This window comes from Vulpes vulpes, chromosome 12 (genome assembly GCF_048418805.1).
Source record: "Vulpes vulpes isolate BD-2025 chromosome 12, VulVul3, whole genome shotgun sequence".
In the NCBI taxonomy this organism is placed as follows: domain Eukaryota; kingdom Metazoa; phylum Chordata; class Mammalia; order Carnivora; family Canidae; genus Vulpes; species Vulpes vulpes.
Genome location: NC_132791.1, coordinates 169,726,533 through 169,753,645, shown reverse-complemented (window position 1 = coordinate 169,753,645; position 27,113 = coordinate 169,726,533). Strand labels below are relative to the sequence as shown.

Sequence of the window (27,113 nt, the reverse complement as noted above, 5' to 3'; positions counted from 1 at the left end):
TATCTGTTGATTTGGAAATTGTCTGGATTTGGGGGACGTCTTATCGCTTAGACACCAGCTGCTCTACCTTCTTCCTCCCTACTTTGCAGACGATGGGAAGTTGTCCTTGGAGGAATTCCAGCTCTTTTTCGCAGATGGCGTCCTCAATGAGAAGGAACTGGAGGATCTCTTTCACACCATCGACTCTGACAACACCAAGTGAGCGAAGCCCTGGTCGCTGGGGCGTCCAGGGGGTCTGGGGAGGACCGTCTTTCCCCTCAGCTAGGGCATCAGTCTCTCCTTCCCACTCCCCTGGAGGAACAGGAGATCCAGAACATCCCCACATTCACTGATCCGAAAGTCGGATCTGTTTGGCCCCCCACTGGCCGGGGTGACCTGGGAAGTGGGCAGTTGGCATTGCTTTGGCAGTTTGTCCTTCCTGAGCACACATGGCTAAGAAGGGACAGACCCTCGATCCTGCAGCACGAACACGGGGGAAGTTGGCCTCCACCTGCTGCCGACTCAGCCTAGCTCTGACCCCGGCACCTGGTGCTCCTCCGCAGTCCGACCTGAACTCCGTGACCTTGATCTCACGGCTCTTGTCTTAAACCAGACTGACCAGATACAATCCTAGCTCTGACTTTAACCTCACTCCTCTGTATCTAGCTAAACCCCACTGTAACCGCCGGAACTTGCATCTCAGAGCTAAAAACTCTGGCCTAAGCCATCCCTAAGTCACGCAAAGTGCTCGTTCTATTGTTCTACTCACAGGTACCTGACCCCACGACCTAACCCCTTGCCCCCCAGCCCCACAGGATTCCCAAAGCAGGATGAGGCCCAGCCCCCTTCTCTGCCCCTCAGTCGGTCACCTTCCTCGAGCCCACACAGGCCCACTGGGAACCAGAGTTCCGAGGGTGCTGCTTGGAGCAGATTTGATGAGTTGGGGTCCCCTGAGACAGGCTGGAGGTGGTCTGGACAAGGAGCTGCCCCCAGGCCTGCTTGCAAGGGACACAGCACAATCAGTGATGGCCTGGACCAGAGGTTGGGGCTGAGAGTGTCCTGGGAGGCACAGGCTGGGGACCAGGGTGGGCAGGTGTCCCTGTCCGGGGAAGGCCACTTGAAGTGGCTTCCTGCCCTTCCTGCCGTAGACCCAGTGAAGGGCTTTGGTTCTGCAAACAGATGGAGGTTTCTGAGTGGTTCCTGCAGCGCCCCCAGGGAGCCCTGAAAGGGCTAAGCACAAGCCTCTTGGTTTACTCATTTTCATGGTGCCTTTTGTGTTGAGCCAGCTGGGCAGGTGGGAAAGGAGGCTTTGGTTGGAGAGTTTAACCAATGAGTGTGTGACCTCACAGAAGGTCCGAACTCTAAAGACTTTAGTATTATCTTCTCCAGCATCCCCATTCATTCTTTGGGATGCTAAACAGGCTTTTTGCCCAGAACAGTTCACATGGATCAGAAAGTACTAGTAAAATCCTAGTTTAAGCACAATTAAACAAGCTTCCTTTCTGCAGGACTTATCAGAATATCTAATATGTGATGTGAATTGGAGGAAGCTCCAAGACGGGGCTTCCAAAGCCTCTGAACGTAGAAGCATCTTACTGAACTCGGGGTTCCAGGAGCTTTCCAACCCAGGGCAGCCCCTCCTCTCTCAGGGAACTGTGGCCCAGAAAGGGCCAGGTTATCAGAACCTGCACAGACACTCAGGTCCCCGGCATCTGATGCTAGCACCCCGCACCACTATGTCTCTGTTCTGAGGCTGCTACACGCAGCTTCTCCAGCATGGGTGGCATTCTGGTGCCCAGTCTCCTCCGAGGAAGGACATTATCCTCTTGAGTTGTAGGAATGAGGATGCGGGGCACCAGGGCTAGGGTGGGGACGAGGAGGGCTGTCCCAGGACCCAAAGATAGGGAGGCCCCGGGGCAGCCTACACTGGTCTTGGGCCCCCCACCTTCTGTCCCGTTCCCTCTCTTCTCCCAGCCCCCGGCCTAGCCGTGTTTCGGGTCCCCTGTGCTTGTGACGCAGGGGGTGGGGAGGGGCACGGAGAGGAAGTGAGTGGTGGTGGGGCCAGAGAACACACAGGTGTGGGTCCCTGCTCTGTCCTTGGGAGAGGCGTCATCCTTGACCTGCTGCAGCCTCACCTGCAGAGCAGGGTTCACAGGGCCAGCCCAGCACGTGGGGTGGGCAAGAGAGAGAGAAAGAGATTGTGCGCACACGCACACACTTGAGCGGCGGGCACTTCAGCCCGGCCGTGCACACTGCGGAGGGGGAGGGCGGGTGGGACGGGACAGGCCTGACCCAAGTCTCCCTCCTTCTCTCTGCAGCCACGTGGACACCAAGGAGCTGTGTGGTAGGTGCCCAGCTCTGCATGGACCAGGACCAGGGTGGCGGGATGGGACTTGGGGGAGTGACGGGGGCACAGGTGGGATCCTCCTCATCCTCTGCCCCTGACCTTTGCTTTGCCTTCCGTCAGATTACTTTGTGGAGCACATGGGGGATTATGAGGACGTCTTGGCCTCCCTGGAGACCTTGAATCACTCCGTCCTGAAGGCCATGGGTTACACCAAGAAGGTGAGAGGGTGTGGGTGGCCCCTGGGGCTCCAGGGCCTCAGTGCTGGTTTGGTTTCTTCCAGGACGTCCTCACCCAAAGGGGCCCTGGATGTGTGATGCCGAGGGTTTGGGTGGGTCTGGCTCTGGGGTAGACTTTCCTCGGGGCACCCAGAGGGGGCTGATAGACACTGTGAAGTGGATGGAATGGCTTGGCGAATGGCCTAGTCCTGTGGTGTCTGGTTTGGAGCAAGAGGCCCTTGTGTGGAACTGAGTCTAGGTGCGTAGTCCTAGAGAGGGGGCGGCGGCCTGGCTGAGCCCTCCGGCATCCTGGGATGGGTGGGGGACCCAGCAGGCTGGCACCTTCTGTAGCAGAGTTACAGGATGGGGTCCTGCATCTGCATCTGACTCAGCCTCTGGCGTGAGAACTGTGTCCAGGCAGCAGGGCCATTAGGAATGTGGGGAGCAGGCCCAGGGCAGGGTCCCCTGTGTGTTCCAGAGAGAGGTCTCGGAGGTGGCCCAGCGGCTCTGCCCACAGTCCCGTCACCCCTGTGGGCACGTGGGCCCTGGAGGAGGACGGAAGGCAGGGAGCCAGGCCCGAGGTGGGGGCTGGGCGTTGTGCAGTCTCTGTTGAAGTTCATGGGCAGAGGCAGCCCGTTCCCCCAGCCTTGGTCTGCACCCTACTGGGCCGGCGGCTGCTGAAAAGGTAGGCATCCAGGGAAGAGGTGCACACAGAGCTTGCTGAGACCCACAATGGCTGGCCCTGGGGGTAGTCACTGCCACTCCGTCACTGCCACTGTCACCAGCCCCATTTCACAGCTATGGAAACAGGCTCAGAAGAGGGACCCCTGCAGAGTTGTAGCTGGATGGCCGTTGGCTGAACGAACCATTGCTGGCTGAAATGAGAGGAGACGCTGAGGCAGGGACCTGGCGGGTGGTCTGGGGCATGGCTGTGGACTCTGCACTTGCCCAGGGGTGACAGGAGGGCCATTCAGCTGGGAGGGGGATAGCAACTGAGCGAGGCATGCAGGGAGAGAGTGGGGAGCAGGATGCAGACCTGGCTGAAGGACCCTGAGCTAGCCCCTTCCCACTGCGAACCTCAGTTTCTCCATCTGCGGAATGCAGCCAGTGTTTACCTTATGGTCCTCAGGGGAGAATGAATTCATTAAGGTCTCTGAGCTGCTTAGCACAGCACCTGGCACAGAGCAGAGGTGACTCTTTCATCATTAGCCCGGACAGAAGCAAGACGACGTTTTTTGTCAAACGGTAGCAAGTTACTGCTCTGCACGGATCAGAGAATCCCTTTCCTCCTGTAGGTCTCAGGAGAGCGAGGCCTGATCCCGAGCCTCCCCGAACCCACGTTCCCATTCCTGTCCTCGCGTCCTGCTAGCACAAGTCTTGGATTTTCAGAGCGTATTTTAAAGACTGTGTAAGACCAGTTGCCTGTCATTGTTCATCTGCCTGGACTTTGTGTTGGACGTTCTGAACGTATCAGGTGGGCGGTGGGTGGCAAGGGAGCGTGGAGAGACCCCAGACTCTGGAATCCCTGCGGGGACCAGAGTATGAGCCCAGCTCTGCTCCCGATAGCCTGTGTCCCCCCGGGGCTCCTCGAGGCAGAGGCACTTCCCTGCGATGTCATCTTGAGGCGTTACTGCCGTGCACAGTTACTTCTTGGTCTGTGGTCACAACTCTTCAGAGGGGCCACCTAATTCTCCATCGGGGAGAGGATTTTGGCACCTACCAACCCCACTCGGGCCAGTTTGGGAGTTTCCGATCTCGGAAAGAGCGCGCACGCCGTGTTCAGTGCAGCCTTGGGGTGTTTCTGGCGCTGATGGTTGGTTTCTGCAGCAGCGGTGGGCATTCCTTTTGTTGGCAGAGTTTTGGTTGTAGAAATGCAACTTGTTGATTATTTCCAGTGCTTCACTGATATCATCGATCTGTGTTGACACGTTTGCACTTTTTTTTTTTTAAGATGTATTAATTTGAGAGATAATAAGAGAGAACGCAGGCAGGCGGGAAGGGGTGGAGAAAGCAGCAGACTCTCCGCTGAGCAGCGGGGAGCGCGATGTGGGACTCGATCCCAGGACCTCAGGATCATGATCGGAGCCGAAGGCAGACGCTTCACCGCCCCGTAGGCGCCCTCGTTGGCTTTGTCAGTCAGCAGTGCTGGCCTGAGGTGGGATCCGGTGCACTTGCCTGTTCGCTCCTGGCCTGTGGTCCTCTCCCCTCTCTCTCCCGCCCCGCCGTGTCCCCTCCCACGTTCCGAGGCCCCGTGCTGCTCCTGCGTCACGCATCCTTGTTTGGCTCGTGACTTTCAAGTGCCTCTCTCCTGTATTTCTCCACTAATGACAATATTAATACCACATCTTATTTTTAGAATCCTCTTCAGCCTGTTAAAAAATATATGTATTTTTGCCTTCCCTTCGTTGAATTTCATCTTAGGAGGTGGTAGTGAATTTTTTAAATTGCGTCTCTGATGACGTGATTTTTCTTCAGCGATTGATGGGGTGGATTCTATTCTTAGAGTCTCTCCTGTTGAAGGATCCTGCCCTTCCTGTGATGAACCCCGACTGGCACCCGAGCCCTCCCGCTGGCCGAGCGCTTGCTGTCTCTCTCGGACATTGAGGCTGAACCTTCATTTGGGAGTGAATTGTAGGTGGTTTTGAGTATCTGCTGGGTGGGAATCAGCTTCTCTATCACAGAGTCCTTTATCTGTTCAAAAAGAGAGAGAAGGTATCCCTGAGGCCAGGGTCGAGGTCCTAAGCAGGGGAGGGAAATATTTTCAGAGATGTTTCAAGGTCAATCCTAGTTTCAGTGAAGCATTTTATTTTTTTGTGGCCATTTCAGTGTAGTGTTAAACAAGACTGGCGTGGACGCGTTTGGTTTCGTGATCAGTCTTGCATAGTATGTTGAATTTTTTTAAATCTAAAACCTTATTTGAGGCAGAACAGGTACTTCATGAAGATTAAGTTCAACAAAACATCTGCGTTTATAGCTCAAGCCTCGTTTTAATTTTTATCCTGTTTTGCTACATTTAAAAATCTTATATTAGACAGTTTTTCCTTTTTTTTTTTTTTTTTTTAAGATTTATTACTTGAGCAGCTGGGTGGCTCAGACGGTGGAGCATCTGCCTTCAGCCCAGGTCATGATTTCAGGATTCTGGGTTCTCTGCTCAGCAGGGAGCCTGCTCTTCCCTCTGCCCCCCACTTGTACTTGCTCACTCTCAAATAATATCTTTTAAAAAATAAAAAATTGTATTATTTATTTTAGAAAGAGAGTGGGAGGAGGGGCAGAGGGGGACAGAGAGAAAATCTCCAGGAGACTTCTCACTGAGTGCCAAGTACAACAAGGGACTCGGTCCAGGACCCTGAGATCATGACCTGATCTGAAATCAAGAGTCGGATGCTTCACCAGCAGAGCCCTCCAGGCGCCTTGGTTTTGCCTCTTTTAGTTTCTAGTAATCAGCTCCTTGACACGTTTCTTTAAATTTCCCCATATTTTCTACTGTGTCTACAGTTTTCAGCCTTTTTGCCTTCTTCCTACATCCTCATGCTGGTGGTTGCTGCACCTTCTTTTTTTTTTTCTTAGGATTTTATTTATTCATGAGAGACACAGAGAGAGAGGCAGAGACACAGGCAAAGGGAGAAGCAGGCTCCATGCAGGGAGCCCGATGTGGGACTCGATCCCAGGACTCCAGGATCACACCCTGAGCTGAGGGCAGGCGCTCAACCACTCAGCCACCCAGGCGCCTGCTGCTCTTCTTTTCTGCATGTGACATGCAATGCTTCCATTCTTTTGATAACTAAGTTTGACGTTTTAAACCTTTGATGGTCTCCCTGCAGCCATAATTCTTTTTTTTTTAAGAATTTATTTATTTAAAAAAAAATAAATAAATTTATTTATTTATTTATTTATTTATTTATTTATTTATTTATTTATTTAAAACACAGAGAGGCAGAGGCAGAGGGGGAAGCAGGCTCCCTGCAGGAAGCCCGATGTGAGACTTGAGTGGTTTGAATAATGACCTCATGGATGCTGGAGATGTGCATTGTACTCTCCAGAATGAAATCTGAAAATGTCATCCCTTCTGGATTAGGATGTGTGTATGACTAAAAGATGCATTGTAAAGACACGATTGTAAAGAAGGGACACCATATCTCTAGACAAATGTCAAATGCACGTGTTCTCTCTTTTTTGTCAGCCCCAGCATTTTTGCTTATGTTACGCGTGTGAATAACATCACCAGTCACTCCTTAAGTTTGGTTTCCAAATTCAGGAAATCACAAGGCTTTTTTTTTTTTTTTTTTTTTGTCTCCAAGATAAGAATTTTCTCCAATAATTTTAATCCCAGAAATACAGAGTTCACATCACTCATTTATATCTACTTGGGTTGGGTGTACGGTTTTTCACACAAAATCTTTATATATCATGTACTATATTGTCTCTACTAATTTAATAAAAAGGTATTCACGACCTAATTTACGATCCTATTTCAATGACTGAATAATCAAAATAAAGTTAAGAGTTATTTTTGTTATTCGTCTTACCTTTCTACTCTCTGTAGAGGGAATATGAATATTTTAAAGGACTCCCGAATTAGTGTGAGAACGGGTAAGATGTCACAGCAAACTCAAAGGGAAATTCAAAGAACACACCATCTCTTAAAAGCAACCGGGAATTCTGGAATGAATTTGTGAATAAATACAGAACTAGCCACTGTGCCCAGTGACAGTGACAGTCACTCACATGCTGCCAGTCAAAATTCATGTGTGCTTCTGTGGATGAGAATTATTTGCAATATCATCATTATTCTACATTTTGCAGAGTTTTAAAAGCAGCTCCAAAACAAGGAAGATTCTGTGAGCCCAGAGGGCATACCAGACAGGAGACACAGTAATCTTTCTTGGCCATTTTAAGCACTTTCACATTTTCCTGACAATGTGCTTTCCATCCCTGTTGATTATTGTTTAATTTATCCTCGGGCACAATGATGAGCTATTTTGTCACACTAAAGTATTTAATCTCTCTATTTTTAATATTTTCCTTTACTAATTTTTTTGGTCATGTTGTTTGATACATATGGACTTTTGCTGTGTTTTTAATATATAAATGGTACGTGGTCGGTCAACTTGCAAAATTTAGGAAATAGAGGAAAGTATGAAGAGTTTTTTTTGTTTTTTTTTTTTTGTATGAAGAGTTTTGAATCATTTCTAACTTCCACTGGTCCTCACCACTGATAACATGCTACTTTATGACTTCATTGCCTCTGAGCCTTTTGTTCCCAAGTGTGTTTAATGTGCTTAATATCATTCCTGTACAAAAACTTATTTTTTTTGCTTTTCTCCCGCCTAATATTTTAACACTTTCCCTGGGTTATTAAAGCTGTCCAGAAGCATCTTTTAAAATATTCATATTTAAATGTATTTGCTCTTCTTCTGTTTGGGGCATAATAGATTATTACCAGGTTTCGGCTGCTAGGAATACTACACTAACCTGGGGACATAAGCCTTTATGCACATGTGCGTGATTCCTTCAGGATAGATGATCAAAAGTGGAATTACTGGGTCAGAGAATACGAGCCGTGCAAGGCTCTTGATCTGGAGCGAAAGTGCTGTGTGAAGTGGCTGTGTCCGTCTGAATCCCCATCGCCGTGTTTATAGCACTTTGCTGTCTCTCATGCCATGAGGGTTCGGTAACATCCTGCCCTTGCTCTGCAAGATTTCCCCATCCTGTTCTGACCCTTCTTATCTTGTGCGATATTGTGGCCTCTAAATCCTGTCTTTGAGCAATATTGCAGCTTGTCCCATTCATTTGACCAAATGTGGTGGTAGGATTTTTGCACAAATCTTTCTTTGTGAGTCTTCTGGTGCTGTTTTGGTTTCGAGGCGCCTCCGTTTGGATCTGGTTGCGTCAGATCTGGGAGTGTGTGTTTCCAGGAGGGGCTCAGGCTGCTGTCTGCTTGTCTTTATTGTTGTCATCTGGCTGTCTGCTCCGGCAGGACAGCTGTTATCCTCTAGGCTTCCCATCTTGTGTGCTTCCTTTGTCCCCTTGATGTTTTACCTTTGGATGGTCAGCTTTCTTAATAGTATTGATTGTGATTTCTATGGTAAATATTGTAGCTTTCGTTTCACTGGCGACTTCTAAGACGGGCAGGAGCGCTCTGAATCCTTTTATACCTAGCTAGTAAAAAAACACTTCCTTTTGTGCAATTAAAGGAAATTTGAAATTTCCAGATGTTTTTTCCATACTTTTACCCTCTTTATTCACATAATCCAATGTGATTAAAATTAACCTATTATTGATTAATGTTTTCATTTCCTAATCTCTATAACGTGAAATTTTTTAAAAAGATTTTATTTATTTATTCATGAGAGAGACACACACACAGAGAGGCAGACACTGGCAGAGGGAGAAGCAGGCTCCATGCAGGGAACCCGACGTGGGACTCAATCCCAGGTCTCCAGGATCACGCCCTGGGCTGAAGGCGGCACTAAACCACTGAGCCACCAGAGCTGCCCTATAACGTGAAATTTAATTTGAGTGATCACTGCTACTTCTTTTCACAATTTCCCTAATCAAGAGTTTTATTTTTTTTTTCTTTTTTTAAGATTTAATCTATTTATTTATGAGAGACACAGGCAGAGGGAGAAGCAGGCTCCACGCAGGGAGCCTGATATGGGACCTGATCCCGGGACTCCAGGATCACTCCCTGAGCCAAAGGCAGACACTCACCGCTGAGCCACCCGGGCGTCCCAAGAGTTCTTTGACTCGACCCTAGATTTTTAGGGGAAATTCTCGGCTTTGTTTGCTGAAAAGGTGCTCATCTGGGAGCATTTCAAAGAATTGCAGATTTCTTTCATTTTTTAAGATTTTATTTATTGGAGAGGGAGAAGCAGGCTCCCCACTGAGCAGGATCATGACCCAAGCCAAAGGCAGACACTTAAGTGAGTGAGCCACCCAGGTGCTCCGAGGTTTGCAGATTTCTGAGTGTGTCCCTGTCCTCATGCAGATGCGCCGTGTGTCCGCTGGGTACAGAATTCCCAGATCGGATCCTTTCCCTCTGGAATCTGTGGAGTTTGTCTCTTGGCTTAGGCATCGATCATGGTGGAGGAGAAATCTGTGAAAGCTGCATGTTCATTCCTTTGAAAATAACTTGTCTTTTTGGAATTCAGCTAAGCAGTTACACTCGTGGGTCTTTGCAACCTCAGCCACTGGTCTGGCTGCTTCTAATACACTTACTTCAACTCATTTTTCTGCCCGCTGGCTTTTAGCAGGCTTTCTCTTTGCATTTAAATTTCTTACCACACCATAGCTTCTTGTTCTTGTCGGCCATTCATTTGTCCAGGGCCCATTGATCCCTGGATTGAGTACGGTTTCAGCCGTTTGCTAGGGAGGATAATCAATAATTGAAATGCATTAGGTGACCAGAACCTCATCTACCTTCTGCCACAGATTCACTGTGTGTCGGGGCCCGTCTCCAGCGTTGGCATGGGACGTCCCCCTCATACACCTCCCTGTGCGTGTGCCTGCCTCTCCCACCCCTACCTCTGTTTCCCTCTCTGTCTCTGGTGGTGGTTCCTTTGTACACTCATTGCTAATTAATTCCCAGTCAGAGTGATGGATGGCTTAATTTGCTTTCCTTGAAAGCCCGGTTTTTCCCTGGCCTTGCCAGAGCCTGGGCAGCTGGCTCGATAGGGTGGGGTCTTGGCAGAGGAGGTGGGAGAGCTGCACAGGGTTTTGGGGTTCAGCGTCCCCAACACAGTGCCATTGGATCCTTACCGTCCTTGTGTGGCCTGGCCAAGTCAGAACCTTCTCAGTGCCCTTGAAAGCCTTCCGAAGCCAAGGGAATCTCAGCTGGATCCTAAAGCCTTGAGAAATGTCTTTGTCGCAGACTCTTGACAGAAGGGGAGATTCTCACAACACAGAGGGAGGTCTGTGGAAACTCTCTTCCTCCTTCTTTCCCCCAGAGTTCCTCTCCTGGTGGCCTCTGAATCCTCCTCTCTCAGTCCACCCCAGGTTCTCCACTGACTCCCTCCTTCTGAGACCAAGTCTCTGGCATTCTCTGGAGAGGAGCCAGTTGAACCTCTCTGGTTGCTTTTGAGTCTTTCATTTCTCTGAGTTGCATCATGAAGGGTCAGGAGCCCACGGGATCCTTCTTGGAGGAAGGAGGGGAATGGGGTTGTGTCATACTTCATCCCTGTCAACAAGAACATCAGGAACATCACCACCAATGAGCTTGCTTATCACCACCACCCCCACCAGCATCGTCTTCACCACCACATCACTGTCCTCGTCACTGCCATCATCACTGTTGTCATCTTCATCACCATCACTATCCTTACTATCACTGCCACTATCATCACTATCGTCATTGTCACTGCCATCATCTTCATCACGACCACAACTTCATCACCATCACTGCCACTATCATCATCACCACTGCCATCACCACCATCACCATAATTATCGGTGTCATTGTCTTCATTGTCACCATCATAGTCATTGTCATCACCTTCATAACCACCACAACCATCATCATCATCACTGCTGTCATGTTCATCTCCACCATCCTCCTCATCACCATCAATCGTCATCATCATCATTACTAGTATCAACATGGATGGTGGCATCATCCATATCATCATCGTCATCGTCATCTTTATCATAGCAGTTACAATTCCTTATTTGCTATGACAGGTACTATGTTGGGCATTTTATTTTTTTAATATTTTATTTATTTATTTGACAGAGCATGAGCAACAGGGAGGAGCAAGGGGAGAAGGAGAAGCAGACTCCCCTAAACAGGGAGCCCGAGGCGGGACTTGATCTCAGGACACATGATCTCAGATCATAACCTGAGCCAAAGGCAGATGCTTCACTGACTGAGCCCCCCAGGCATCCCACATTGAGCATTTTCTCTACGTTTTGTCATCGTTATCTGTGTGACCTTGTAAGATAGACACTAGAGTGACTCCTCTCATGGTCGCAGAGGTCAGGAGCTAGTATGTGGTGAAGCCAGGGCTCCAGCCTCCATCTATTAATCCATAGCCCCCACCCTGGTGCAGGAGCCCTACAGTGTCCAAGATGCAAGAGGTGCCGGGGTCCCTGTTTCATCCTGTGAGGCAGAGACACCGACCCCAAGCGCACACCCAGCTCTATGCCAGACCCCACACCTAGATCCTTTCTCTGACCCCTTTCCCAACTGGGCCCTTCCCTTCCCTCCGCAGGTGTACGAGGGCGGGAGCCACGTGGACCAGTTTGTGACACGCTTTCTTCTGAAGGAGACGGCCAATCAGATCCAGTCGCTGCTGAGCTCTGTGGAGAGTGCAGTGGAGGCCATTGAAGAGCAGACCAGCCAGATCCGGTGCGTCACTGGGACCACAGTGTCACCTGGGGACATGTCACATATGCACACAGCAGCCTGCTTCCAGGGACCATTTGTGTGCTTGCAGGCTGGGGACCTTGGGCAAGGGGCTACACCTCTCTGTGCCTCTTTGTCCCCAGCTCTGAAGTGGGGACCATTATACACCTACCTCTTCAGTGACTGTGGATTGAATGAGATGGCATATGTGCAGAATGATGCCGGGTGTGTGTGCATAACCTGCATGCACCGTGTACGCACATCGAGTTAAGACTGTTCCCTAGACTCATCGATTGTACCACTCACGTTATTGTTTACCTAAGACTATCCTATTATTTGCCTCATTTTTGAAAGCTGGAAATCAGTTTAGGAAGGTACGTGGTTACCATAAGTGGAGAGATTTCCACGTGCCATAAATGAAGTAGCTATAAAACCAAGCACCTGTGGTTGCAGACAGTCGCGGAAGCCCGGGGCCTGGCCTCCCTCCATCTGTTAGGAGGAGAGACTGGGGAAGCCAAGAGAGGCCTGGAAGAAAGAGCACCAAATCCTGACTCTCTCCGCAGGATTGAAAGAGAAGCAAAGTGAATTAAGTGACCGAGGGCCTTGTTTGTGTGCCAAAGCCAAGGAAAAGCATGTGTGTTGGGAAGGCCAGCCTGGGGTCCAGAGAGGAGCAGGTCTCCCTCCAGGCCAGCTCCTGGTGCCATGAGCCCTCACTTTTGCTCTGTCCCAAGTTGAGACAAACCCCTCTCTGCCCTTCTTTCCAGAACAGCCAGTGCGTCTGGTGCAGAGGGGACACAAAGAGGTAGAGATAGACAGGAACAACAGCCAGGCATCTACACTGCTGGGCCCGGCATGCCGTTCCCAGGCGGGGGCTCGGTGGGGCCAGGGTGAGGGTGGCTGATGTGTCGGGGTTTGAGCAGGTGATTTTTGGCTGCTGAGGGCTGGTCCCAACCAGATAGGATTGCAAAGACTGTTCAATGATGCTGGTCCCAAGATTTGTTTGGAGCATCTGTGGGCAAATCATGTGGGAAATGGGAAATGCAGATCCCTGGCCTCGGCCATGCCTGCAGGTTGGGAGTCCCTGGGAGCCGAGGCCAGAACTCCACATTCGCGCTCAGCCTTGTGATTCTGAGGGTCCCCAAGGTGAACAGTCACCGCTCTGGAGGCTGACACAGAGATTTCCTGCATTTTTTGGTCACTATCTTGATTAAAAAGTTCATGTGTTCCTTCTGCTGTAGAATAGATAGGCTGCTGCCCGATGGTGGCGAGTCTCCTGCCCTGTGCCGGCTCCACCCCGTGTCAGCACGTACACCTGCGCATCCCGTGTTGGGACTTTCCTTTGGGACTTTGGCAATGGGAATGGCGCTCCTCGATGGGGAGTCACATCTCCACATGCATTCCCACCTCAAAGTGCACCAAATCTCAGCTTGTGTGTCTCTGGGCTGCCAGCCTCCTCCAGCTACTCTGTCTGGGCACAAGCCACTGGTCCAAAGCCTGCAGCCCCTGTGGGACTCCTGCTGCACACATGTCTGAGGGCCACGCTAAATTTGTGGAGCATCAGGATTGACCCCTCAAAGACTCCACCAGCCTCCCCGTCCCGAAAACTTGGGGTGGCCCTGCTGCACCCAGGAGAGGCTTGCTGAGCTTTCAGGATCATAGGAGACAAAGCCCAGAACACACCAGGGCAGAAGGGGAGCCAGGGACCGGGTGCAATGGCTGTGTGCACAGAAGTGTGTGTCCGGGTGTGTTTGTGTGTCTGTGGTGAGTTTTCCAACATCTCTTTGCACATGGGCATTTGGCCCTTCACTGAGCACTGGTGGAGTCCCCACTGCTGTGCCAGGCACAGTGCTTGGAGAGCTGTGTGTGCCTGTCGGGCGTGTGCGGGCTGTGCACCTGTGTGTGCATCAAGTGCATGGGGACAGGAACTGGGGCTAGGCCCCTCTCTCTAGGGCCTGCCTGCGGTCAGGAGCACAGATTGTTCTGTGCTCTTACATGCCTTCTCTGGACTGTGTTTTCGGGCTCCCTTTGAGGGGGTACAGACCCAGGCTCCCCTCAACCCACAGGGCTGCCAACACGGATGGCTCCCAGTGAGACAGGGAGGGGAAGCGTCGCTTACACGGTGGGACAGGAGCCCGGCTCAGTGTCAGCCCTGGAATGGGGCCTCCTGGGGAAACAGAGCCTGGGCTGTGCGGTCCTAGATGCCAGTAAATTCGGATCCCGACCGTCCTGCGAGCTGTGTGGTCTTGGTGAGGTCACCTGCCTGTGAGCTTCATTTACTCCTCCAGGAAACCAAGGCCATTGCACCCACTTCCAGGAATGGGGATCCACCGGGTAAACTGAGGCCAGATCGGCTCACGGGCCGTGCGTCATGTTTGCCAAAGTTGAGAGAGGCCAGGTCCTGTGGCCTCCCTCATGTGTGTGTGTTTCCTCCATCACACTGCAGACAGAACCACAGCAAACCCAGCTCCAGTACAGTGGAGACCCGGTATGGAAGCGCTGCCTCCCCACACCCCCCCAACCCCAAGCTGGGGGCCGTGGAACCAGGGAAGAGTCCTCCATCTGGTGAGAGCATGTGGCCTGGGGTGGGGAGCACTGGTAGTGGGCAGTGGTCTTCCAGGGACTCTGACGGTTGGACTGGGTGGGCTGAGGGCTCCCCTCCCCTGCCCCGGCCTCACCCTGCCCACCAGCAGCATCTCTGTTCCTTTTACCCAGTCATCCTGGACCCCAAGGAGGAGGGCCTGGAGGCCCAGATCAGCCGCTTGGCAGAGCTGATAGGACGGCTGGAGAGTAAGGTAAGCCTGCAGGCCCTCGCCCCTCCGCCCCTCTGCCCCTCTGCCCCTCCGCCCCTCCGCCCTGCCCCAGGTGAGTGCAGGGTAGTGCAGGGTCAGGCCTGGAGTCCAGACAGGGGCCAGGGAGCCCTGGAAAGGACATCACCCAGGGGGCCTGTGGGAAAGCAGAACAAGACTGGGGGAACACGATCCTCGCTCATACCTGCCCGGGGAGGGGTGTGGGGGAGCAGGGGAGCAGTCACAGGGCTGGGGGCAGCCGGGAGGGGCGTCTCTAGGAGCAGGAAGGAGTCAGCAGGGGGAGGGGGACTGGGGGACCAGGCTTCCTGCAGCTTTGCTCTAAGGTTGGCCTGGCCTGGGCAGGTGATGCCAAAAGGCAGTGGGTGAAGGACGGCGACGTCCTGGGGGGCGTAGAGACATCCCGGTGACCAGCGGCTTTCATGATTTGGCACGTCCACGGGTCAGAACGTGGTACGGAATCCCACCTTCAGAGATGGTTTGGGCTCAGTAGGTCCCGGGTACCTCGGTTGGTCTCCCCCGGGGGGCCAGAACCTGTACGGCAGGTGGGGCCGAGTCTTCTGTGGGGCTGAGCCTGGAAGTCTGCGTGAGGCTGCGGGCAGGGTTGCTGCTCCGGTGCTGGCTTCTCCTGCTGCTGCGCCCTCCGTGTCCTCCTCTCCTCCTGAGGACAAAGGTCATGCTGGACCAGGGCCCACCCATGTGACCTCACCTTAATTACCTCTTCAGGGGCCCTGTTTCCCAACATAGTCACGTTCTCAGGTGCCAGGGAAATGGGGTTCGACATACGACTTTGGAGAGGAAACAGTTGAGCCCATGACAGTGGCCGCTGGTGGGCAGGATAACAGGTGGCCTCGAGGTTTCCCAAGGGGCGCAGGTATCCGCGCGCCTGTTTGAATCCTGTCCGTGCCACTTAGCTGTGTGCCCCTGGGCCAGTCACGTCCCCTCTCTGAGCCTCGGAGTCCTGCTCTAGCCGCGAGGAACGTTCAGGATAGTGCTCCTCCCGGCGTTGTTGCGAGGATTCCAGAAAGCCAAGTGTCCATGGCCCAGCCGGCGCCCGCCGCGCAGTGAGCATCTGCCCTGAGCAGTTGTTAGCGACGCTTCCCGGATACACTTGTCAGCCTGCATGACCCAGGTCGCCGCAACCTCCGAGCTGTGCCCTTGCAGCCACTCTACGGTTCTCCTACTTCTCTGCGTTTTTTACATCTTTGGCAAAAGGGCCAAAAAATACTTTGGTTGGGTTTGGGGGGTTCCGAGGATTCGTGGGGGCGGGGCTCCCCGCGCAGAGGGAGGCTGAGGCAGGAGGCGGTGAGCCACCTGCAGGCGAGGCCGGGGTGGGATCCCCCCTCCGCAAGCCGGCCGCTGCGTGGGAGCCTGGGACCCGAGGCCCGGTTGTCATAACAACGCGGAGCGCCTGGGGAGGGAGGTTCTTTGAAGTTTATTTTTAGCCTCCCGTCGCCTTAACAACCGCTGGCTGGAGACCCGGAGCACCTGGGTGTCCTGGAGACTCTGATTGGTCCAGGCCGCCAGCGGGAGCCAATCTGGGGCCGGCAGGGGCCCCGCCCTCCGCGTGCCACCTGCGTGCACCTGGGGGCTGTGCCTGGGTGGGTGGGGCTGATGGGCGCAGGGCTGGGTGCCTCTGCACGGCCCTCACGTGCCCCCAAATCCTCACCCTCCCGTGGCCCTGTAGGCCGGGAGAAGCCAGCGGAACCAGTGCAGCCCCCGCCTCTGGGGGCAACCCCCCCTCCAAGGTTGTAAAAGGATGGAACTTGCCCCTGCCAGGCACGCCTTGGCCACCTGTAGAGCTCTTTGCAGTCCCGAGTCTCTGAAAAGTCAGTACTTAATGCAGGACCAGCCGTGGAGATTGTGAGGGCCCACATGGGTACCTGCAGAAGGAGCATGCAGGGCCCCGTGTTCAGACATGAAGAATTTCCAGGTGGTGGCGGCTGCACAGGGTCTCGTGTGCAGTTACCATAGTTTCCCTTAACCAGCCGGGGTGCCTCCTCCACACGAGAGAGGACAGACTCGGGTCTGTGTGCCGGCGACACAGGCTGTCCTCGTGGAGGATGGACAGGGATGACACAAAGGTGGCCTTTATTGGGGTACCCAAGTCAAAAAGAAATCGTGAATTTGTGGGTCAGGAGGAGAGAGGCCCTGGCTTCAAAGCCAGACTCCAGCGCTAGCCCCGAGCCCAGGTCCTCGGCTGTGGGACCGTGAGAGCATCCAGCAGGTGCTCCGTTCTAGACACAGGGCTCCTGCCTCCTTGGGCAGCCCCTACCTCAGAGTGTCTAGAGAGTTCAGCAAGACGTACTTATAAAGTGTTCGGAGCAAGGCCTGTGGAAGGCCAGTGATACAGACCACCCCGTTCAGACCATTAGATCCACAAGGCCCCAGGGGTTATGACTTGGGGTGAGTGGTGGTAAGTCGATGGGGAATCTCGGGACCTTTGCCAACAAGTGTGGCAGAAAGACTCAAGCCTCATTGCTGCCTGTCCCAAGGCCACCTGCTGCGGTGGGTCTGGTTGGCTTCTTCCAGATGCCAAGGTCAGAAGGGATCTCTGCTGCTTCCTCTGGTCTGGCTGCCAGCCTGGCTTCCCAGCTCCCCTCGGAGCCAGCACTGTGCGTGGAGGATGGACCGAGCCCTGTCTAGCTGCCGGGGGACCCCAAAGCCCCTGGAACCTTGGGGTGGAGAGGCTGGAGCTCTTTAATGGCTTCAGGCTCGTCATGGTGGTCCTGGAGGCCTCCCTGGGGGAGGTGGCCTCTGTCCCCAACACGTCTTTGTGCTTGGTGTTTCAGACCATTTGGTTTGACCTCCAGCAGCGCCTTGCGGACGAAGAAGGCACGAACATGGTGAGGCCTGCTCCCTTCCTGCCGCTCCCTGCGGCCCCATCCCTGCCTGAGCCAGGACGTGATGCAGGCAGCTCGATGTCTTTGGCACCCCTCCCATGGGTGCCCCGCGAGGGGAGATGCAGCCCCGGCACCTGGCCACCTGCTCCTCCAGGGCTGTCCTCTGATCACAAACAGCTTGGCTCAGAGCAAAGTGACCAGCGCAGTGATGCCAAATCCACCCAGAAGTGGATTTTGCCGGGCGCTGGTTTTGTTGTGCGTCAGCCCAGACGCTCCCGACGCCCGTAGGGCCTCTTTAAACACCCTTGCCGGGTATCGGCCCTAGTGGGGCCCCCGTCTGCTTTTAGCTCTTAAGCCCTAGTTCTTTATAGCCAGCTTGCATGTGGCAGGACGAAGGGCGTGTCGCACACGTGAGGGGCATGTGGCAGGACGAAGGGCGTGTCGCACACGTGAGGGGTTGTTGGTTTTGTTCTGACCAAGCTGTCCCGTGGTCTTGGAGGGCAGGCCTGGGGAGGCCGGGTGTGGGGCTGTGTCCAGGGGCGGGGAGGGGGGTGCCAGGCCCGGGGCGCCCAAGCTCACTCACCCCGTGGCCCCACAGCACCTGCAGCTGGTCCGGCAGGAGATGGCCGTGTGCCCCGAGCAGCTGGGCGAGTTCGTGGACTCCCTGCGCCGGTACCTGCGGGCCACCGCCGGGGCCAGGAACTGCTTCCAGTGAGTGAGCCGAGGGGCAGCGGCCGCAGCTCTGCCGGGGGCGGGGGGCTCCCCCAGAGAGCAAACCGCACCCCAGGGACCCCACGATGGCCCGGGCTTTGCCCCCCGCACAACCAGGGCAGTGACTCCAGCTCCCTGGCTTTAGCATCCTCGTCTGTAAAGTGGGGCCACTGCCCGGACCCCCCTCCCTGGGGCTGTGGGAGGTGAGCATGGCCTAGGGGACGTGAAGGCCTCAGGTCAGGGGCTGGGACAGTGGGTGCCCTCAGGGTGGCCTCCCTGGGGCCCCACCCTCGGCTCCCTACCCTCGGCTCCCTGACACCTGCTGGGTCCTCGGCAAAGCTGAGCTGACGGCCACGTCTGAGCGGTCCCTCACCCTTGCCAGGTGGCCGTCATCAAGGCTGCTGGCCCAGGCCTCCCGGCTCCGGCCCGTCCGGTGTCTCGCCCCCAGGAGAGCGGCTGTGGCCCCTGCTTGCTCTCTCCCAGCTCGCAAGCACGTGTGCTTCCGGGGATGCGGCTGGGAAGGGAAGCAGGCCGCTGCTCTGGCCGAGCACCTGTTCTAGGTGGGAGAGGGGCAGATGGAGAGCGGGGTGCTGTGGAGGCCATGAAGCAGGGTCCTGGAGGGGCTGCAGGGGTGGTTTGCTCCGGGGTGAGGGGTGGCTTGACCTGCAGACTCGGAGGAAAGGCCGTCTCTGCTAGGGGTCAGCTGGTGCCGAGACCTGGAGTGGCAGACGGGGTGTCCTGTGTGGCACCTGCTGTGGCCCGATGGTGACACCAAGGGTGCGGACTGGGGCTGGTCGGGACTGTGTGGGAGATGCTGGAGCAGAAGGCAGACGTGCCCTGGTCTCTCCTCTGTGTGATGAGGGCTGAGTGGGGACTGGGGTGCAGCAGGGCCAGGGGAGGCCCCGCAGTCACTGAGCAGGGTGGCCTTCCTGTGCCGTGGGTTCTGGAGCAGAGCTGACCGGCCTCTCCAGTGGCTGCAGTGGAGGGAGGTGGAGGGAGGAGGCAAGGCCGAGTGGGAGAGTGTTTGTCTCCAGAAACCCTGGAGAGGGTGGTGCGTGCACTGAGCTGGAAGGTCAGGAGGAGGCCAGGTGTGCTGGTGGGGGCGTCGTACAGGCCGCCTGGGCCACGTTAAAGTCAGGCTAGCAGCCAAGGTGCTGACGTACAGGTGCAGCAGTCCTGGGAGGAGAGGTGTTCCCCGTGGGCAAGGCTGTCAGGAGCAGAGGGGCGCAGGCGGGTGGAGCGGGGCTCCCTGCCTGTCTGTAGAAGGACTGAGTCCTCCCTACAACCCACGCTTGCGTGTCTCCCCGCCCGCCCAGAGGCATTCCCCCCACAAAAGCAATCAGTGTGTCACCAGCCACACAAATGCAGCCCCTGTGGTGGCTTTCATCTCCCAGTAACCAAGTGCCAACAAACCAAATCACTCCGACGACCTAAAGCCTTGCCATCCATGTCTGGTGCAGGGTTACATCTGATCGGAGGGTGACAAGTGTGCCCTGTCCTCTCGGTGACGACCCCACAGCCCCACGTGTCATTTGAGGCTGGAACCTAATAAGCTAATGCTATGATTGGTAGCCTGGTTCTCTGCTTCCACCCTGGGCGGTTAGGGCGGGAATCGCCCGTAATTATATGGGGAATGCCACCCATGACAGCGATCCTCCTCCTCGAGGGATGCTGGGGTGCTGCTCTGCAGAGCGGTGAGGAAGCAGCCAGGGGCCAGATCAGGACAGGGTTAGAGACGGCAGCTTAGCGCCTCCCTGCCAGGTCCACCACACTTGGGGAGGCAGCCCCTGGCCCAGGTGAGATCAGCCCTGTTACAGGGAGGTGGGCAGCTGGGTGCTCCCCCAGGTCCTGCAGGAGTGATGGGGGCAGGGGGTCCTGGCCTGCCCACCCACTGACCCGGACACAGCCCTCCCCCACTGCTGTTGGGCCAACTCCAACTCACAAGAGTGCTTTAAGGATTAAATAAAATAATTCTGGAGGAGAGCCTAGCAGGAAAAAGGCTTTTATTTTTACAGGTAGGGTTTTTTAATGAATGTAAAACCTTGAATTACAATGAAATGATATTTTAATTCAGTGAGCATTTGAGGAGCCTGGCCCTGGGGGAGGCGGCTGGGATACTCCTGCACCGGGTGCTGGGGCCCTCCCACATCCTGCCAGGCTGGTGGGGTGGAGCATGGGGGGCACCCGCCGTGAGAGGGCAGCCAGGCCCCCTGCAGCTGGAGTCTTTCCTCTTACAGTATCGCGGCCCTGAGGCTGGCGGATGGCTTCACCTTCGTGGTCTACGAGTTCTGGGAGACGGAGGAGGAGTGGAGGAGGTGAGCAGGGCTGGGGATGCGGGTGTCCTCGTCCCTCGGGCCCCTTCCCTGGAGAGGAGAGCGGGGAGGGCAGGGGAGTAGTGAGCCCCCATCCCTGGGGCATCCACCCACAGAATGCTGGTCTCAGGGCCCTAAATGCAGCTGGAGGCATGTTTCTCCAGGTGGAGGGATGGACCCCTGCACCCCATCGCACCTGCTGGGCTCTGAACCCAGGCTCCAGGCCAGCCCAGGAGGTAGAGGCTAAGGCTGTTCCTATTTGAAAACTGAGGCCCCGGAGAGATAAAACTCCAGAAAGGTCTCTGATTAAGAGAGGCAAGAACCAGGCTGTTCCTCCCACCCCAACACCCCCACAGTCAGCCTGAGGCCTGGCTTCCTTGGCTCTCAGTACCAGGTGTGGCTGGCATGGGGTTCAGTAGGGCCAGGGTTACAGGATTAGGACCCCCACCTGAGCCCAAGTGCTGGAGGCTCCCCCACTGCCCCCCAATCCCCGGAACTACCCCTCCATATCTTGGGTTGCAGGCACCTGCAGAGCCCCGTGTGCAAGGCCTTCCGGCATGTCAAGGTGGACACGCTGAGTCAGCCTGAGGCCCTCTCCAGGATCCTGGTGCCAGGTAGATGGAATTTGGGGCTGCAGAGGATCCTAGAGGTGGGGGGAGGGCAAGGGCCAAGGGGTGATGCCTGGGAGAGGGCTGGAGACCTCAGGCAGCCCTCCAACCTTGAACCAACAGAGCAGCTTGCAGGGGCAAGGGCAGAGCCTCAGCCAACAGGACTCTGGGGGCCCCCCCCAGGGGACAGGGGCTGGATGGAGAGTGAGCTCCAGGGGAGCAGGAGAGAGGAGGTGTTCGACCTGCCTCTCACTATGGGACAGGGGAAGGGGCCGCCCTTCCAACACCTTCTCTCCCCCCTTTCCAGCTGTTTGGTGTACCGTGGGCCGTGACTGACCGCCTTCCTGAGGCCTTTGGAGCCAACTGCCACCCCGCCCCCTTTTCTAGAAACTTTGGTACACAAGTGGTCTTTTCAATCTACTTCCAGACAAGAATGTATTTTCCCTGTTTGAAATGAAGGAGCAGCCCCTTCCCCCAGCCTTGCCCGGACACCCACCCCTAGTGGCAGAGCAGTCTGAGCGGCTGGAGCCGGAGGACAGCACCCCACCCCCCGGCCCCCCAGCCCAGTGGCCACGCATGACCCTCTCCCCCTACCCCTTACCACCCCTCCCCTGCAGCCTGCCCTGGCCTCACCGGGACCGGCCCCTTCACTGACCCCTGCGTCACAGGCCTGGTCAACTTTCCTCTACCTGGTAGGAGCCAAGACCCTGTAGTGCCCAACCTCGGCCTGTGCCCAGCTGCACATGGCAATAGAGCCCACGTAGCCAGTGCCATGCTTGGCAGGCACCAATACACTCTGGTTGGGAACGCCCGCGTGCGGTGTTGTTCTTTTGGACTTTCCAGTTGAGGACGACTGGAGGAGTAAAGCCGTCACTGTGCACGGGGCCCTGTGTTGGCCATGAAACCCTGACCAAATCACCCCAATGCCTGTTTCCTTACCTGCACCACGGAGCTGATAAATCTGAGGTCAGGCCCGTCACAAAGTTCAGGGAGTCTCCAGCAGTTCTCCTCTGGCTCATGTCACAAGGACTCCCAGGATGCAGCAGAGCCATCTCGCTCAGCTATGAGTTACGGCAACAAAAGGGTACAGATTAAAATCTGTGAAGGGAAGACATTCAGGGGTCTCGGAGAGTCCAGGCTCCTCACTTCTTGCTCCCAGTAGGGACGCAAGTGAGACACTGCCCATACAGCACTACCAGCCAGGAAGGTCTGCAGAGCCTGGGAGATCAGGTTCCCCCCGGGGGGGGGGGGGGGGGGGGGGCGGGGGTGGTGGGGACAGCCCTGCAGAGCGCTTAGCCTCCAGCCCCTCTGGAGGTCAGGGCTGAGACCCAGGCTGATAACAAGGCCAGGCCACTCTGGGCACAGCTGATCCTTTACTGCACACACCTGTCAGTGAGCTATTCCTAAACATCAGCTCAAGTCCCTGTTCTGGAATCCCTAACCTCCCTGTCTTAGCAGCCAGGCAGACACAAAAATCTCAAGGGACAAAGAGCCATGGCTCCCATCCTAAGGCAGAATGCAGGCGGAGACCGAGAGAGGTCCTAGGCCAGGGCAACAGTGGGTCAGTGAGGCCTGGTGGGAGCCCCGGGGCCACAGACGTGCCCAGAGTGGCCAGTCTGAACGGGGGACGTGAGGACGGCCGTCACTGCTGTCCCACCAACTCGGGCTGCTGGCAGCCATGAAGCCCCCTCTCCCCCCTTCCTCGGGTCCCACCACCCCCCTGAGGCCACACTAGTGCCTTCCAACATGGGCTTGCAGGACGCCTGCAAAGCAGGTTCGAGCCCCCGCTGTCCACATCCCCACAGCCGGCCTCTCCACACCCCTATTTCGTCATCTGCAAAGCCAGGAGGAGACCCTTCAAGACCAGAAAATGCCTGGCTCCTGGGAGTGTCACGTAACTGGGTCCCGCCCACAGCATCAGCAAGCACCCCGCAGCCGGTGCTGCTCTGATGGGCTCCGCTGTTTCAAGAACGTTCTCGGGCTGAGGCTCTGTGTGGCACAACGAGGAACCCCCCGAGCTGAGCATCTTAACGCTTCTGCTGCACATCACACCTGCTGGTCCGAGCTCTCTCCCCGTGGTGTCCCAGCTCTGCTGATGGCAGCTTCAGCTCCTGCAGCCTCAGTGGCTTCTGAGTGGGTGGGAATGGGCTCCAAGAACACATTTCAACCCTAAAAGGTATCAGAGCTCCCACCTAATTCACACTTCACTGCCAGGCACACAGACACCATCTCCCTCAGCCCTGCCTGTACCATCCTGTGATTGGCAGGTCCCCCGGGGGAACGGAGGCACAGAGAGGGCAAGAAACGTGCCAGAGGTCACCAGCAAGCAAATGGCACCACTTGTATCCAAACCCAGAGCCCCCTGCCCCCAATCCTGTGCCCTAACCCCTGAGCCACACAGCATAGACATGCGGGGGAACAGCTCCATCAGCCTCCTCAGTTAACGACAGGATGGTTCTAGGAGCTGGCCCTTGCATTCCTAGGTATGTACCACGCCCAGCAGAACCCAAAAGACGCATGTAAGCACGTACGAGTTACAAACGTCCAGAGCAGCGAAAGGGTGGAAACCTCGCCAACATCCATCGGCGGCTGAAGGACAAAGCGGGGTCTGTCCACACCAGGGAGTAGTATGCAGCCACGAAGGAACAAGTGCTGATCCGTGCCGCATGACGAGTAACAACCCTTGAGAACATGATGCCGCGTGAAAGCAGCGTCACGGAGGGATCCCGTTCACACGCAACGCCTAGGAGAGTTACAGCTGTGGAGACGGAAAGCAGAGTCGTGGTTGTCAGGCTGGGGTACGAGGCCGCAGGGAGGCAGCGCCGATGGGGATGGGGCTGCTTTCTGCGGTGATAAAATGTTTTGGAAGGAGGCAGAGGTGGTGACACAACACCGAGGTACACTGAACCGGATACTTTAAAACGGTTAACTTCGTGTCGTGTAAATCTCCCCTCAGTTAACTGCCCCCCCCCCCAATAGTCCAAATCCGCTCACCTGCTCCAGTAACGTTCACCACCTGCATTCAGCGGCCAGTCCACGTTCTTGCCGTGTCCTGTTCAAAACCCGAACCTCCTTTGGGGGGCACGCGGAGGCAGTCCTGGGTGGAAGGGAGGGCAGCTGCTCAGGGGACCGGCAGCTGCTCAGGGGACCAGCAGCTGCAGGACAGCACCTGAGCCAGTGGGAAGGCCCCCGCTGCCGCCCAGAGCACTCTGCGGCCCACGCCACTCAGAGCAGGAGAACTCATCACCTGTAACACACCATCACTTGGCCACACCTGCAGTATTGCTTGAGACGTGGGTCTCTACCCTCAACTATCACCAAGGCCTGGGACCCGTGACGGGCCTGGCTGTGTGCTGCTGCTGGTGGTGCAGGTGGGTCTCCACTCCCTCTCACAGCTAAGCTGCCGTGGGGACAGGGGCTGTCCTGAGCTTGGTTCTAGAGGTGAACGAGGAGGTGGCTTGGTTATAGAGGAGGGCTGTGACCAAGGAAGAGGGAAGCGGGAGCTGCTGCCCTAGCCCAAGGAGGACGCTGAGGCTGAGAAGAGCACGAAGGCAACATGCTGAGGCCAAGGACTAGCCAAGGTTGCACAGCTGCTAGCTGGCAGGCAGAGCCAGCTCAGATCTGGCCAACCCAGAGCCCAGGCATGAGGCCACCCTGACCTGGAGGACACGGCGGCAGCCCTTCCTTCCAGCTGCCGCCAGAAGCCTGAGGGGTCACCTAGTATCAGATGAGGACAAGCCTGAGTCACCTCATAGCTTCACAAGTGAGACCGTGGAAGGTCACGTCTCGGCCTGCATTTCTGTGCGGTATGTCCTTGTATTGTGATGGCTGAGCTGACACACAGTTCTAGGAGGATCACAGCCTGTCCCTGACACAAATCAAGATGAAAATTCTCGTCCCCAGTGGTGAAATGCATCACCCTTAAAGAGCCTCATCGTCTTCTCATCACTAAGGCTCGGTCCACTTTCTCCCTGATGTGCTTTCCTACTTTTGGATGGGCCCTAGCATCCAATTTCCCTCTTTCCCTTGGCTACCAGGAAGCTCGGTGTTCACCTAATCTCAGCCCAGGTTTTTGGGAAGTAAAACTGCCATTGCTCGGGCCTCACCACTGCTGCAGTAGATGCGTGATCACCTTTGATTCTCATGGTGACCCTGCCTAACATCATATACAATTTTGCTGGTGGGGAAACAGGTTTCATAAACTCACCAGATCTTGCAAATGGCAGAGCCAATGTTCAAAGGCAGTAGTCTGACCCCAAAGCTGGTTGGTTCACACAGTGCCCCCTTTGAGGGCCCTACCCTTACTCCACCACACTTTGTTCTTACCTATGACTCCATGGATGGCCCTACCACGGCCCCAACCTTCCCAGCCAGCGCTGTGGCACTCTCAGGAGGCACACAGGGTCAATGATGAATGACTCCATTCCCACTGCTGCCCCAGGGGCAGTTCTGCCCCAGTCACATCCCAACGCTGAGGCCCTCGTCCAGGGGATGCTGTGGCCCCTGGACATAGGGTGTGGAGCTGGCCAGAGGGCACTTGAAGACTCCTGTGTCCCTCTCACTGGGTGGTTGTCTACACCCGCAGCCAGGGTGGAGGAGGGCACAGGGGCCATTCCATCTCTGGGGTCCGGCAGACCAGGTCCCACCCCCTTGGCCACTCAGAGCATGTGAAGGAAAGCAAACAGACAATGGAATTTAAGCCCAACTCGGTCCCGACCCCAGCTGGACCTCACAGGAAGGGCAGCCCAGATTATCTCCGAGCCTCCATGCCTCACCTGTAAAATGGGCCAAGTGGAAAACAGGCTAAGTCAAAGGAGCCAGACCCGAAGGCTGTGTGTCGTACGAGTCCCTTTGCATGGAGCGTCTGGAAGGGACAGATCCATAGAGGCAGCAGACTCGTGGTCCCCGGGGCCGGGCAGTGACTGTGAACGGGAGCGGGCCTCTCTGGGGATGACAAACACACACCGCAGTCAGATGTTGGCGACGGTGGAATGACTCTGTGCGTGGACTAACACCCACGAACTGCACACTTTGCAAGGGTGAACTTTATGGTAGGTGAATTATAGCTCAAGAAAAATTAGTACAAGTGGACGGGCTGGAAAAAACAATCAAACCCAGTTGTAACACCACTAGCCTCAAGTGGTCAGGCACACATTACACAACAACAGAGGGCCCGGCCCCCCGCCTACCATGTCCGCACACGTGGGCCCCTCCTGGCTGTGGCACCACCGGCTTCCGCAGACGTCCCACGGCGGAGGAAGAGCGGCCCGAATCCAGGGCCATCCAGGACATCCCAGTGCAGGGTCAGTGCCAACACACACAGCAATGGAGGAGCAGCAGGGCCCCTGGCCACCTCTCCCCCCACCTCCTCCCACCAGGCTCCTTTCCCCTACACCCTGGCCCCTGGCAGATCCCTGTCCCCTCGCCCTGGGCTGCAGGTGAGACTCCTCACCCCAGGACTAGGGTGCAGTCAGGAGGGAACAACAGAGCCAACAGTCCACTGGGCTCCCAGGCCCTGCAGGTCCAGCCAGAAGGGAAGTGGGTGGGGGGGTCTCCTTGGGGTCCTCTCAGCAGAGTGGGGGCCAAAACAGGGCTCCCTGGGCCTCAGCCACTACTTCCGTTATGAATTGTATCCCCTGAAAATATTAAAGTGAAGTCCCAATACCTAGAATCTGTGGTTGTGACTCATTAGGAAACAGGATCTCTGTGGTCCCTAAGGTAAGAGGACATCACACTGGACCAAGGTGGCCCTAATCCAATGACTGATGTCTTCAGGAGAAGAGGGAAATCTGGACGGATGCACAGGGCACACAGGCACGTGGGGAGGGAAGCAGAGGCAGGAGGGATGCATCCAGGGGCCAGGAAATGCCAAGAACACCAGCAACAGCGGTGGCTGGAAGAGGCAGGAGCACCCTCCCCGAGAGCCTTCCGAGGGAGCAGGGAGCGAGGGAGCG

At 55.6% G+C, this 27,113-nt stretch overlaps 1 protein-coding gene across 3 annotated transcripts in view; it reads left to right on the top strand.

Annotated features, from left to right (window-relative positions):
• The window catches only part of NECAB2 (N-terminal EF-hand calcium binding protein 2), a 29,817-nt gene extending 7,847 nt beyond the window's left edge, over positions 1–21,970 (top strand). For all 3 annotated transcript variants that reach the window (XM_072731444.1, XM_072731443.1, XM_026004906.2), the window contains exons 3-13: positions 90–198; positions 2,298–2,323; positions 2,447–2,544; positions 11,748–11,884; positions 14,325–14,443; positions 14,594–14,673; positions 17,478–17,531; positions 18,127–18,239; positions 20,477–20,554; positions 21,074–21,165; positions 21,467–21,970. In XM_072731444.1, the coding sequence (XP_072587545.1) occupies positions 2,464–2,544; positions 11,748–11,884; positions 14,325–14,443; positions 14,594–14,673; positions 17,478–17,531; positions 18,127–18,239; positions 20,477–20,554; positions 21,074–21,165; positions 21,467–21,495 (783 nt within the window). In that variant the 5' untranslated portion in view covers positions 90–198; positions 2,298–2,323; positions 2,447–2,463 and the 3' untranslated portion in view covers positions 21,496–21,970. The remainder of the gene's footprint in view (positions 1–89; positions 199–2,297; positions 2,324–2,446; positions 2,545–11,747; positions 11,885–14,324; positions 14,444–14,593; positions 14,674–17,477; positions 17,532–18,126; positions 18,240–20,476; positions 20,555–21,073; positions 21,166–21,466) is intronic.
• The last annotated feature ends 5,143 nt before the right edge of the window (positions 21,971–27,113 follow it).